This window comes from Gekko japonicus, unplaced genomic scaffold (genome assembly GCF_001447785.1).
Source record: "Gekko japonicus isolate JY-2015 unplaced genomic scaffold, Gekko_japonicus_V1.1 scaffold64, whole genome shotgun sequence".
In the NCBI taxonomy this organism is placed as follows: domain Eukaryota; kingdom Metazoa; phylum Chordata; class Lepidosauria; order Squamata; family Gekkonidae; genus Gekko; species Gekko japonicus.
Window position 1 is genome coordinate 158075 of NW_015170277.1, and position 14079 is coordinate 172153.

Consider the following 14079-nt stretch of genomic DNA (forward strand, 5'->3'; position numbering starts at 1 on the left):
CCCCCCATCGAACAGAAAGAATTTCTGCAATGCTACCAGCACGCTGGGTAATAGATGCATTCACATCTTTGTAGAGATTATATGTACAAACTCTTCTTTATGATCCACAAGAGAAATCTGCAGAATAAACTCCTCAGTATGATTAATGTAGAAAAGACTTTATCTGAGATGCATATTTTGCCATTTCTTGTGGGGTTTACAAATGAACAGGGCAGCCTTGTTTATTCTCATAATTCTCTTGTCTAGGCAATATCATCAAGAAATAGAGGATTTTATATCTAGTTTAGTTCAGAGATATGAGGAGCAGCAGAGAGCAGAACCTGACAAGACGTACTTCAATGTTAAGCCACAGGTATTTTTATATTCAATATATGTATAAATGTAGTGATTGAAATATAATTTCAGTTTTGTTTTGTAAAGTTGCTGTTAAGTAGACTAATCGCAGTGTACCATGTTGCCTTAAAAAGAATTTTAAAATACATATTTTTTTTCTCTGAATTACTTATATCCTTTGGTATGATTGATCTGTCAGAACTGCCCGTTGCATTTTTGCATCTTGTCATTTAGGGAAACTATACACCCTATTTGGATCAGCTTAAACCATCCAGTATTCCTCTTCATTTTGGTACAACACATTGGAGACTCACTGATTTGGAGCTCCACATGCTCTCCAGTGTGCGCAGAAAGCTCTCATGTACAAAAGGGCCTTTCAAAGGGGAAAAGAGAGGGTTGTCTCCGTGTAGGTGGCTTGGGAGGGAATTAAGGCGTAAGGGGGCAGGCAAGGGAGAATAGACAGAATCCTGCACCTCCCTCTCTGAGAAGTATGGCCTCGAGTTTTGCAAGCTGTGACTTCTTTTTCTTCTTAGCCCTCTAGTTTTGTGCTGGAAGATGACCATAAAGTGACATGCCCAAACCCATCCAAAAAGATGAAGGAAGCTTTTAGTGTAAGTTACTCTTCTATTTTGTGGTGTACGTGTATGAGTCTTAGATCTTCGTGCAGTGGCACTAGAAGATTGACAGAAAGATCTGTAAATAGCCTTGTAATTGTCATTACCCTTAAATACAGCAGTTAGTTCTATCTAACTCTGGGAAGACAGTATCTCATAATAATTGGCTGGGCATAATTCGGGGGGGGGGGGGCATATTTACTAGTCCTTAAACTTGAGATCCATTCTTTATAAGAACACAAGAGAAGCCAATGTTGGATCAGACCAGTGGCCCATCCAGTCCAACACTCTGTCACACAGGGGCCAAAAAGACCAGGTGCCATCAGGAGGTCCAGCAGTAGGGCCAGGACACTAGAAGCCCTCCCCCTGTTGCCCCCCCCCCTGGCACCAAGGATACAGAGCATCCCTTGCCCCAGACCGAGAGTTCCTATCTATACCTTGTGACTAATAGCCACTGATGGACTTTCGCTCCATATGCTTATCTTTTAAAGTACTTTATTATATCAGAATAGAAATTTGTGAAATTTATAAGTACATTTGTGTTAAATGTTGTCTTTCAATCTGATAAAATACTGACACTTTCTGGCTCTTTCTACAGGTTATAGGGAGTGTGTTCTATTTTACCAATTTTTGTCTTGATAAACTGGGGCAGCCCATATTAAATGAAAATCCTCAGCTCACAGACGGATGGGAAATACCCAAGTATCCTATTTAGTTAAATGTTAATTTTTTATGTTAAATACTGCTACTTAATCCCATCAGTGCTAAAACAGGTTGGCACTCAATCTGTACATTTTTGGACATCCTTAAATACACAGCTCTGATGCCATGAATTATGCAGCATGTACAGTTATTATTGAATGATCCACCCACCAGAAGCAGTAGAATTCATGCTCTACTTTAAAATGCTGCTTGATGTTGCATTTTGGGGGGAAAGGAGGGCAAGGCAGGCAACATGACATATGTCAGATGAACCTTCACTAGAAAGAGACGGCATGTTTTAAAGACTGGCAGAGCTGGGGGTTTTCCCAAGCAGAATCTCGCCATCTTGTTAACATTGGTTTTGAGCTTATAGTATGCATTAATTTTTGGGCTAATGTTACAAATATGTGAAAAGAAGTTCCATTCTGCTTCATACAATGGCAATTCCTTATTGAACTCTTTAAGATACCAGCAAGTTTTCACGCAGATTCTTTCTCTAGATGGACAAGAGATACAAGTGAAGCCTAAAAGGTTTGTATTGCTCTTGAATCTGAATGGTATTGTGGTTAGTATATGACTTATAGGAGAATGTGGCCAGGTTCCTAAGAATCATGCAATTTAGCTCTATGTGTGTGGAGATTTGGGATTGTGGTTGTGCATGCGTCTTTCCTCTTTTTAAATGGAGGGATGTTTGTAAAATACTTTGTGATAGGGCATGGTTTTATTGGGAGGGGGTGAGAGAGGTATGTTCTGACAGGAAAACCCCCCTCAAAGTCCGAGTGGACACTTGGAAGCTGTTGGGCTTGGTTCACCTGAAGTAGCTTTTTATGTTGCTGTCTTAGTCTCTCTCATCTAATTCGACCTCTCACAAAAATAAGTTTGTTAGCCAGAAATGCCAGCAAAAAATATTGCCAGGGGAATAATTTTCTGAATGTGCAAAAGGAATGAAGTATATGAATGCTTGAGAAGGATACTGTAGGTTGAACCAGTAGCTTAATTTAATAAAGTGGATTAAAACAAAATCCTCAAATGCTATGATTTGGTGGGATGGGGAATGATGTGTGGATGACGTCTTCAAATAGAAGTTAAGGCTTAATTATAAGCTACTTCAAGCAGGACTCTGAAGATGTGACATAGAGATATCCTAAATAAATAAAGAAGAAGAGAGAAGAGATTGGATTTATACCCCGCCTTTCACTCAGAGTCTCAGAGCGGCTTACAAACCCCTTTCCCTTCCCCTCCCCACAACAGACACCCTGTGAGGTAGGCAGGGCTGAGAGAGCTCTGACAGAAACTGCTCTTTTTCAAGAACAGCTCTGACAGAACTGCAGCTTGCCCGAGGTCACACCAGCAGCTGCAAGTGGAGGCGTGGGGCATCAAACCTGGTTCTCCCAGATTAGAGTCTGTGCACTTAACCACTACACCAAATAAATAAAATGCTTCTCAGATATTTTGGAAAAATAAACCATTGGTGTTATCAAAGCTTGACAATGATTTCTTAGTTGAGAAATGTCTGCTTTTCTTTTATGGATAGTTCCTATGCTGTTTATGTCTAATGGCTTCTTTTCAGTGGTTTTCTAAAAAATATTGTGATGTTTTAATTGCCAGCTGCCTTGAGCAGGAGTCTGAAGAGGACAGTTTGGAATTATCCTAAATAAATAAGTAGTTAAGGTGGAGGGGGAAACATCTTTCTTTTCCAGTTCTCGTTGGGAATCCTGTTTATATATGGTGGTTTGTTTATAGCATCACACAAAAAAAGTATGTTATACATGCAACCATATCTTTCCACGTGGTGGTTTTTATCATATCTCTTATCCCACATTGTTCGAATTTTGTGAGCATAGTCTGAGGTACAGCATTAAGTCATTGGTGTTTGCTGTTGAACATAAATTTTTAAAGGCGTCCTTTTGTTGCCTACATCCAGGCCTCAGACTCACGTCTGCCATGCTGGTGTGAAGTCGTTGCAATACAAATGACAGCATAGTTGTTGGTATACTTCCAATACAAGCCTGTGTGGAGTTACTCCAATGAAAGCCCATTGGTTTTAATAGGCTTAGTCTGGAGGAACTCTGCATAGGGCTGCACTGTTAATCTTGAGCCTTCTTATACTAGATCATGTTTTGCTGTTGGCTTGAGCTAGCAGGTACTGTGGAATGAGTTTGTTTTTTAAAGGACAGTGAACCTCTGTGCAGTAATTACACATTTGACAGGCTAACATTAGCGTTGCCATCTAAATTTGTTACTACTCTTATAACCAGGCCAAAACCTCACTGCTTCAACTGTGGATGTGAAGACCATCAAATGAAAGATTGTCCGCAGGTAAAATATATTCCACACTCTTGTCACAAGAGTTGTTTGTCTCTACTAAAACATGCTGATAAGTAGTTACAGCTAAATATGGGTAAATCTGGAAGCACTGGCTTAAAAAAATTATTCAACATAGAGAACAGGAAAATTAGAGGGCTGCGCCAGTCACCAAGATGAAAAAGAGCAAGCCCAAACGCCAATGGTGCAGTGGAAAAGTGAAAAATTATTATATGAATACTAAGAAATCCTCCACATGTTTCTCATGTATGCACTTAATCAGGGGATCTGAAACATGATATAGAAGGAACATTAATAAGATCATACTAAAACAGTCAAAATACAGAATATTAAAAACACATTTAGAAGAAGCATAGATGAATGAGCGCAAGTGATAATATAGGTTTAAGTTAGGACCTGGCTCTTCTGCAGTTAGCATACTTCATACATTTGTTTCTCTGTGCATTCAACCGCCTGGAGATAAAGGTATTTAGAGATCAGTTCTATTTTCTTTCCAAATCCATTGGTCCATGTATTATGTGACACTGTATGCGTGGGACATCTGACCTCAACTATGTTTTATTGGACAGAGTTCTATATTGCTTTGCTTTTGTTTTATTGCTTTGTTTTACTGTCTGGAATTTGGTCGTATTTATAGTTACTGGGACTTTTCAGTCTATGTAACATTCTCACTGGTGCTCATTTGTATATGTTCCTTCTAGTTACCTGTTTGAATATTCTGGAATTTGTAAGGAGGCATTGTATTTAACTATAATCACTGATGAACAAAGCTTGCAAGTATAAACCAGCTGTATTTCTCTTTGTAACTTACTGCTCTGTAAGCTGTGCAAACTGCAGTAAGTCACCCCATGGTTGCTGCCGGGCTTGACCCCAATGAATCCTCCCTCAAAGACCTAAGAAGCTCTGGAAAGGGCCCTATAGCGACAAGTCAATCAGGAATAACTGTGCATGCCACAGGTCAGTCCAAATAAATTGTGCATATGACTTGGAAGTTGGTATTTTATTCATTTCCCCCCCCCTCAACTATCTTTCAGCCACGAAATGCTGCCCGTATAAATGAAAAAAGAAAAGAGTTCATGGAGGCTTATGGGGAAGCAAGCAACCAAAACTTCCAGCAGCGATACCATGCTGAAGAAATTGAAGAAAGGTTTGGAAGGTTCAGACCGGGAATAATTAGGTAACATTTCTCCTGCTGACTAAACACACTGTCATCCATAGCCTAGTACTGACTCATTCATTAGCAAGATTAAGCAGTTATTCTGCAAACATAAATTAAATAAATTCAGTACCAAGAGAGTTTATGCTGTGAGCACTAATTCCCAAGGACAGCCTAAGGATGGGAGGCCGATTTTGAGCCCATCTACACACACCTCTCCACCAAATTAGAAAGCTACTCAAATTGGGCACAGTCCTCCGGCATTCGTTATAATTCCAGTGTGGCCTTCAGTCATGACCATGTTATTCCCAGTGTACAAAGTGGATGGACTTTTCTGTGTGTTTCCTGAAATGCTAGCAGTTCAAGACACAATTCTCAATAGTGGTGTTAAGCGTCTCCATGTTTCTTACAGGATTTTTTTCCCCCTTACTGTAGTGAGGAGCTTCAGGATGCGCTTGGTGTCACAGAGAAGACTCTTCCTCCCTTCATCTATCGGATGCGGCAGCTGGGTTATCCCCCAGGTTGGCTCAGAGAGGCTGAAAACGAAAAATCTGGCCTAACTCTCTACGACGGTCAAGGTGAAATGAGTGGTGAGATGTGATTGAGTTTACTTAACACATTGTTTTCCAGAGTTAGAACAAGTTTCCAGAGCCCTTGTGTGTGTGGGGGGGGGGGGTTATGTAGAGCATGACTCTGAAAGTTGCAATAATGAGAATAACTAAACTTCCACTATTAGGTAGACCTGTTCTAATCAAAAGGTACAAAAAAATCTGGACACACACGACCCAATCAGTTAAACAAGTATAAAGCCAAAAGTTATGCATTCTGTAAGTTCTGTAGCTTTCTTTCTTTTGTAAGTTTTTCATGTTTAATATCTAAACTGAGAATGGGAAATGATGAGTTTTTGAAGAGTCACAATGAAATGTGAAGGAAAGTGTCAGTATTTGTGGGAATAGATTGGGGGGTGATGACTGCTGACCATAGTGCTTTACTGTATGCGCTTTGATCAATCTCTCTTTCCTATGTTTGAAGTTGTCAGCTTTCGCTCTGTTTCACATCCAGGAAGTTCTTTGGTTAATTGCTACCTACCCATCATGAACTGTTTCTTGGGTATCTGTGCCTGGTATTAAGTAGACCTTTTCTTCATGGGCATATGGAAATGGTCCATTCTTCCTTGATTACTCTGTTCTTTATATTCAAAGGGTTAAGAATATAAGAACATAAGAGACGCCAATGTTGGATCAGGCCAAAGGCCCATCCAGTCCAACACTCTGTGTCACACAGTGGCCAGAAATACCAGGTGCCATCAGGAGGTCCACCAGTGGGGCCAGAACATTAGAAGCTCTCCCACTGTTGGCCCCCCCAAGCACCAAGAAGACAGAGCATCACTTGCCCCAGAGTCCCTATCTATACCTTGTGGCTAATAGCCACTGATGGACCTCTGCTCCATATGCTTATCTAATTCCCTTTTGAAGCCGTCCATGCTTGTAGCCGCCACCACCTCCTGTAGCAGTGAATTCCATGTGTTAATCACTCTTTGGGTGAAGAAATACTTCCTTTTATCCGTTCTAACCCGACCGCTCAGCAATTTCATTGAGTGCCCACGAGTTCTCGTATTGTGAGAAAGGGAGAAAAGTACCTCTTTCTCGACCTGCTCTTTCCCATGCATAATCTTATAAACCTCAATCATGTCTCCCCTCAGTCGTCGTTTTCCCAAGCTAAAGAGCCCTAAGCGCATTAGCCTTTCCTCATAGGGAAAGTGTTCCAACCCTTTTATCATTCGAGTTGCCCTTTTCTGCACTTTTTCCAAAGCTATAATATCCTTTTCAAGGTGTGGTGACCAGAACTGCACACAGTATTCCAAATGAGGTCGCACCATTGATTTATATAGGGGCATTATGATATTGGCTGATCTGTTTTCAATACCCTTCCCCAGCATAGCATTGGCCTTCTTTATTGCAGTCACACACTGTCTCGACATTTTCAGTGAGTTATCTACTACAACTCCAAGATCTCTCTCTTGATCAGTCTCTGCCAGTTCAGACCCCATCAACGTGTATTTATATTTAGGATTTTTGGCTCCAATGTGCATCACCTTGCACTTGGCCACATTGAACCCCATTTGCCATGTTGACGCCCACTCGCCCATCCTTGACAGATCCCTTTGGAGTGCCTCACAATCCTCACTGGTTTTCACCACCCTGAACAACTTCGTATCATCCGCAAATTTAGCCACTTCACTGCTTACTCCCAACTCCAGCTTCAGAATCCATGCACATATTAGCACTTCTGTTGATGTGATTCAGCAGTACAAAAAGCTGTATGCACCAAATACTTTTTGCATCAGCAATATTGGTAATTGTTTGTTCCAGCATCTCCTGGTGGTGAAACTGTGGTGGAAGAATGCCTCCAACAGAATCGGCATGTCAGTTACGATGTCTCCAAGTTGGTAAACTATCCAGGTTTTAATATATGCGCACCAAGTGGAGTCACAGATGTAAGTACCAAAGAGATGTGCAATTGTGGTATTGTCCAGAATTCAAAGAAGCGTCTAACTAGTTCTTTACACCCAAGTGTGCTTTGCAGCTGCAGTTTTCTTAGCCTTGTGTTCCACACTTGCGCAGCTGAGGGGACTTTCAAAATCAATTTGATAATAGCATGGTCTTCAGAGAAGGGGAAGATTGCAGTGGGCACACACCATACTGTTGATGTTTCTGAATTCTTTGGACCATAGAAACATAGAACTGGAAGGGACTTCAGGGGCCATCTGTTCCAATTCCCCTGCACAATGCAGGAAATTCACAACTAACCCCCCCGCCGCCCCTCACAGACCCCTGCTGTATGCCCAGAAGAAAGAAAAAAACTTCTAGAATCCCTGGGCCATTCTGGCCTGGAGGAAAATTCCTTCCTGACCCCAGAATTGCAATCGGCATTACTCTGGGCACGTGAGAAAGGGCCGCGAGAGCTGAGCATTGCCTCATTCCTACCTGCCTTCCCTCTCATGATCTGCCTAAATGCATAGTGAGTCATAGAATCAGCATTGTTGTCCGGTGGCCCTTGAGGCTCTTCTTTATAACCTCCAAAGAGGGAGAGCGCACCTGGGGAGATCCCAGCCCCTTGTTAGCTACAGATTTAGTGTTTTGTTCTGTTTTTCTAGCTATGCTGATGAGAATAGCACATTTGAGGATCATGTTTTCATTTAGCCCATGTTTCTTAAATGTTAATAAACTTGTGCATTTTGCTAGACTTACAACTTTTGCTAGTAGAGAAGATTGGTGTTCATTTTAAATACAGGTTTATTCTAATATGTATAAGAGGTCTCCCTCTTGCATATATGTATAGTTTTGGACAGGGGTCATTTCGTAGAAAAAGAGCTAGGGGATCTCATTAGCATAACTCATTAGCATATGCCACACCCCCTGACATCAGGGGCCCGGCGGTGGACCTGCAAGGCCAGCAGGAGTGCGAGGAAGCCCCGCCAAGGCCCTCCCTGGCCCCAGGCAGGCAGGGGTGGGGAGAGGCGGGGAGGAAGCAACTTACCCTCCCTCTTCTCCTGCCTCCTCCTGGCTGAATGAGGGCTGGAAGCGGGGCGGCCGGAAGCAGGGGGCGGGGCTTCGTCATGTGCCCCGCCCCCCTGCACCTCACCCGGGGGAACTGCGTTCCCCCGTGTTCCCCCCCCGAAATGACCTCTGGTTTTGGAGGTAGTGCATTGCCCAGTCAGTGTGCTATGTACTTGTAAGAAACTTGACAATGAAGTCTGTCAGGTTGCCATATATGCCAAAGATGACATTGTGGTGCAGTCAACAGAGGTTTTCTTTCTGTGCACCCTTCATGAATTTGGATAAAGCTTGTCTGGGGCTCCCAAGCTAATAGTGGAACCAGCTAGAAAAGCACCCAAGGAATCTAAGTGGCAGAAGATCTTATAGTGACTTTTCGTTTCCCCCCCCCCCCCTTCTGCACACTATTTTCTGGATTTCCTTTAGTTATAGTTTATACTTCAGCTTTTGGTGTTACTGAATATGTATAACGAAGCTTTGTGATAATACATCAAACAATTAAGCCCTGCCCAGGCAAGCCTGATCTTGTCAGATCTCGGAAGCTATGCAGGGCCAGCCCTGGCTAGTATTTGGAAGGGTGACCTCCAGTGAATACCGGGGCATTACGCAGAGGCAGGCAATGGCCAGCCACCTCTGAAACGTCTCTTGCCTTCAAGCTCCACTAGGGGTCGCCACAAGTCAGTTTGACTTGATGGCAAAATAATAATAATAATATATTTTTTAAAAAAACAAGATAGCCTAGCTTGTTTAATAGTTCCGTTTCCTAATACTAGCCCTTCATTTCTTCTTGCTGCAGGAATGGCGGATGTTTGGCTCTGTACCCATGCAACCATCTCAGCAGAAAGATATCTTTGCCCACTATCTTTCTACCTATCGCTCGGTGAATACATTTAAATGTGCCATTAAAACTTGCTCATGCTGATGTTTCCAGTTAATAGAAGTCTTCTCTCTTCTCCCTCCCTCTCCCCACTGAAATTCTGTTGTCTGAGTCCAGAATGCATAGATCTGCAGGGGATATGTGAAGTTCTGGTAAATGGATGCATTCTGCCAAAGCCTGTGTATCCATTCTTACTTAGTCTAAAGTTTTATCCTCCGTTGAGTGGCAGAAAGTATCCTGGGGAGTAGCTTATCCCTCCCACTTGCCCCAAACAGGTAAGGCTAGTCATAGTAGGTTGCAAAATATCTGCTGCTGTTGGAAGGAACCTCCTTCCAGTTCCTGTCCTCCCTGCTTTAGAGGAATATGGGCAAGTTAGAAACCTGGGCAGGTAATAGTATGTCAATCGCACATGCATTTTGTTTTCATCCATCTTGCCACCAAAATCTAATTGGAATAAAAAGTTCTTGCGCTGCTTCCAAAAAACACATCATTAAGGGAAAACAATTTCCAGTGTTCAAGCGCATCCTCCACGAATGTCACTGTGCATGCTTTTCAGGTCCTCATTTAATGCATAGATGGTAAGCTTAAGAAGGTGTTCCCGTATTGGTCTTAAAGATTATAGAACTTCATAGATGGTCTAGTTGCCTTAAGCAGGTATGTTGTGGTTATGTTGTATGTTGTAGAACCAGATTGGTGTAGTGGTTAAGAGCAGCAGGACTCTAATCTGGAGAACCGGGTTTGATTCCCCACTCCTCCACATGAAGCCAGCTGGGTGACCTTGGGTCAGTCACCGCTCTTTCAGCCCCACCTTCCTCACAAGGGTGTCTGTTGTGAGGAGAGCAATGCTCCCTCTAAGCTGTGGAGCCTTGTGAGCAAAAATTCTATTTTGTGAGCTACTGGCGTCAAAGTTGTGAGCAAGTGATTTGGCGACTGCATAAATTACTTTGCTCTGGAGCCATCCTTCCTGAGCTGAGGCAAAAATCTGTGAGCTGGAAGCTTAAAAACTGTGAGCTGGCTCATACCGACTCAGCTTAGAGGGAGCACTGGAGGAGAGGAAGGGGAAAGTGGTTGTAAGCCACTCCAAGACTCCTTCAGATATACGGGTGGGGTATAAAACCAACTCTTCTTCTTTCCTCCGTCCTATAATACCAGCCCAACTACATTGTTTTGGCTTGTTAGGAATTGTTGCTGTTGAATTCAAATTTGTTGTAGTCCACTTACTGATTGGTTGCATTTTTGTAATCTGCCTTGTCCCAGTGAGAAAGGGAGTCTACAAATAATGCTAGTCAGGGGTCATTTCGTAGAAAAAGAGGTGCAGGAGCTTATTAGCATAACTCATTTGCATATGCCACACCCTCTGACATCACCAAAAGTGTGCCAGAAGGCAACACCCACCGCTCAGGCTCCACTGGACTGTTTTGGATTGCTAGCTATGGGGGGGGGGGGGGAGGTGCAGATCTGTCCTCGCAGAGGAGGGAGAGCTTGTACCTAAATAAATCTTGGTCTTAAAGGTGCCACTGGACTGTTTTGGACCGGGGGGGGGGCTCTGCAAATTACCTGGCTGCTTCTTGCTCTGACTGGGGGCTGCTGGGAGCAGGGGGTGGGGCTTGCTGCATGTGCCCGCCCCCTGGGCTCTTTACTGCCGGAGCTCCGCTCCTGTGCGCTCCTGCAGGAAATGACCCCTGATGCTAGTGAAGGCAGGTATGCTGAACAGCAGCCATTGAGGGCTTTCTAGAGCTCCCGCCAGCAACCCAGCGCCTCCAGCTGAGCAGGGAAGAGAAAAGCGGCACAGTGTAATGGCCTCACTCTCCCTCCACCTGAGAGGTCTAGATTCAGTTGCAGATTTTGTTTAATTGCTGTTACATGTATGTGTCTTGTTTTTAAATCGATTTCAATGTCTTTTGACCTCTTCACCACCACCTTGAAGGCCCTAATTGGGCAGAAGAGTGGGATGCAGATATCTCCTGCTCCTTGACCTAAAGAGTTCAGGTTGTGAGAGTGACTGGTCCATAGGTACTCAGTGAGCTCCTTGGCCGTGTGGAGACATGATGTGCTCCCTAAATATGTTTAAAATTTTAATTTTACTTTATGTAAAGTGTGTAATGTACGACTGCATTCTAAAGTGAGCTTGTCGGTCATCCCGATACCTTTGCTGTCATTGGCCAAAAATGCTGAAAGGTGGGAATGAATGCAAGTTGCATGTAAGTTTCAGGACTAGATCAAATGAAAACTGATCAGGGGGTGTCTAGATTATTGCTAAGGGGACCGGGTCACCACGGCCTCGTTTCCCTATGGCTACAACCCATGAGGAACGTATACGGCCTTGTTCGCGCTGCAGTTCTGAATATACTGCTTTCTGATCCTTCCTTAGGCAAGTCCGAAGTCCAGCCATAAAAGGCCTTCACCTCACCAGGGCACTCATAATCCAAAAAAGCAGAAGAGAAACAATACTGAAGTCTCACCAGCTGATATGGAGATAGATTCTGGTATGTCCTCACACTTTTCCAAAATCTGGTACAAATATGGAACTTAGAACAAAAAAGTTTTAAAAGCTCACCTTGCCACCAGATCTTTAAAAAAATCATTCAGTTTTTTTTCATGAGCCGTCGCTTAATCCCACCTGTTGAAAACCAACTCAAACATTGAAGAAGAGCAGAGCTAAATAGGAATGAACTGAAACGGAAGCTGGGCTGAAGTCCCTGTCTTGAATGGGCTTCTGTATTCCCTTGAGAATCTGTTTCATAGTTTGGAGGAGCTCCAAGGTCCAGCTTTGCTAATGAATGAACAAATTAATTATTTATTGGGGTAAAAGGCCAGCACAAGAATACATGCTGTGCCAGAAATGCTTGCATTTAAAAAGTTACATGGATGAAATGAAAATAGCAAATGTAAATCAACACAGGGCTACAGGAGATTCTTGTGACTGCACAGAATCCGGCAACTCTATCCGTAATGCAAGGTTTGTGATTTTACAGACATAAGAACATCAGAGAAGTCAATGTTGGATCAGGCCAATGGCCCATCCAGTCCAACACTCTGTCACACAGTGGCCAAAAATACCAGGTGCCATCAGGGGGTCCAGCCCTCCCACTGTTGCCCCCCCCCCAAGCACCGAGAATACAGAGCATCACTTGCCCCAGAGTTCCTATTTACACCTTGTGGCCACTGATGGACCTCTGCTCCATATGCTTATCTAATTCCCTTTTGAAGCCGTTCATGCTTGTAGCCGTCACCACCTCCTGTGGCAGTGATTTCCATGTGTTCATCACTCTTCGGGTGAAGAAGTACTTCCTTTTATCCGTTCTAACCCGACCGCTCAGCAATTTCATTGAGTGCCCACGAGTTCTTGTATTGTGAGAAAGGGAGAAAAGTACCTCTTTCTCGACCTGCTCTTTCCCATGCATAATCTTGTAAACCTCGATCATGTCACCCCTCAGTCGTCGTTTCTCCAAGCTAAAGAGCCCTAAGCGCTTTAACCTTTCCTCATAGGGAAAGTGTTCCAACCCTTTTATCATTCGAGAGCAGTTTCTGTCAGAGCTCTCTCAGCCCCACAGGGTGTCTGTTGTGGGGAGGGAAAGGGAAAGGAGTTTGTAAATTATTCTGAGACTCCAAGTAAGGACAGGGTATAAATCCAGGCTCCTCCTCCTCTTCTCCTTCTCCCCTCCTCCTCCTCCTCCTTCTCCTTCTTCTTTCATTCTAGTTCCCCTCTTCTGCACTTTTTCCCGATGCTTTAATATCCTTTTTGAGGTGTGGTGACCAGAACTGTACACAGTACTCCAGATGAGGTCGCACCATCAATTTATACAGGGGCATGATGATACTGGCTGATTTGTTTTCAGTTCCCTTCCCAATAATCCCCAGCATAGTGTTGGCCTTTTTTTATTGTCACACTAACCCACAGCTGCGAGTGGTGCTCTTGTGTCCTCGTCAGGTGCTTTGCCGGCTGCATCTGCCGGGAGCCCCGCGCTCGAGGCCCCCATCATCCAGGTTAGACGGCCGTGACCCATTCTGTGACCTTGTCTTTGAAGACAGTCCAGAAACTTCAGTTAATCCAAAATACTGCCGCCTGTTTGCTTTTGAGGACTGGAATAGTGATCCAGAAATTTTCTAAGTACATTTTCAGGAACAAGCAGAAAACAACATGGCTCCTGTTCCCTAAACTCTTCAGCCAGTTTGGTGTAGTGGTTGAGTGCATGGACTCTAATCTGGGAAAACCGGATTTGATTCCCCACTCCTCCACTTGCAGCTGCTGGATGACCTTGGGCAAGCCGTAGTTCTGATAAGAGCTGTTCTTGAAAAAGAGCAGTTTCTGTCAGAGCTCTCTCAGCCCCGCCTACCTCACAGGGTGTCTGTTGTGGGGAAGGGAAGGGAGTTTGTAAGCGGCTCTGAGACTTTGAGTGAAGGGCTGGGTATAAATCCAATCTCTTCTTCTAATCTGGGGAACCGGGTTTGATTCCCCACTCCTCCTCCACATACAGCCAGCTGGGTGACTTTGGGTCGGTCACAGTTCTCTCA

The 14079-nt window shown here is 43.7% G+C and overlaps 1 protein-coding gene across 3 annotated transcripts in view; it reads left to right on the top strand.

The window, feature by feature from the left end:
• Window positions 1-14079, top strand: part of ZCCHC8 (zinc finger, CCHC domain containing 8) — a 21842-nt gene that overhangs the window by 5285 nt on the left and 2478 nt on the right. For 2 of the 3 annotated variants that reach the window (XM_015417657.1, XM_015417654.1), the window contains exons 4-13: window positions 247-352; window positions 867-944; window positions 1546-1649; window positions 2115-2180; window positions 3908-3968; window positions 5009-5151; window positions 5566-5720; window positions 7503-7627; window positions 9484-9567; window positions 11936-12050. In XM_015417657.1, the coding sequence (XP_015273143.1) occupies window positions 247-352; window positions 867-944; window positions 1546-1649; window positions 2115-2180; window positions 3908-3968; window positions 5009-5151; window positions 5566-5720; window positions 7503-7627; window positions 9484-9567; window positions 11936-12050 (1037 nt within the window). The remainder of the gene's footprint in view (window positions 1-246; window positions 353-866; window positions 945-1545; window positions 1650-2114; window positions 2181-3907; window positions 3969-5008; window positions 5152-5565; window positions 5721-7502; window positions 7628-9483; window positions 9568-11935; window positions 12051-14079) is intronic. The other variant, XM_015417656.1, reaches the window with a different exon arrangement.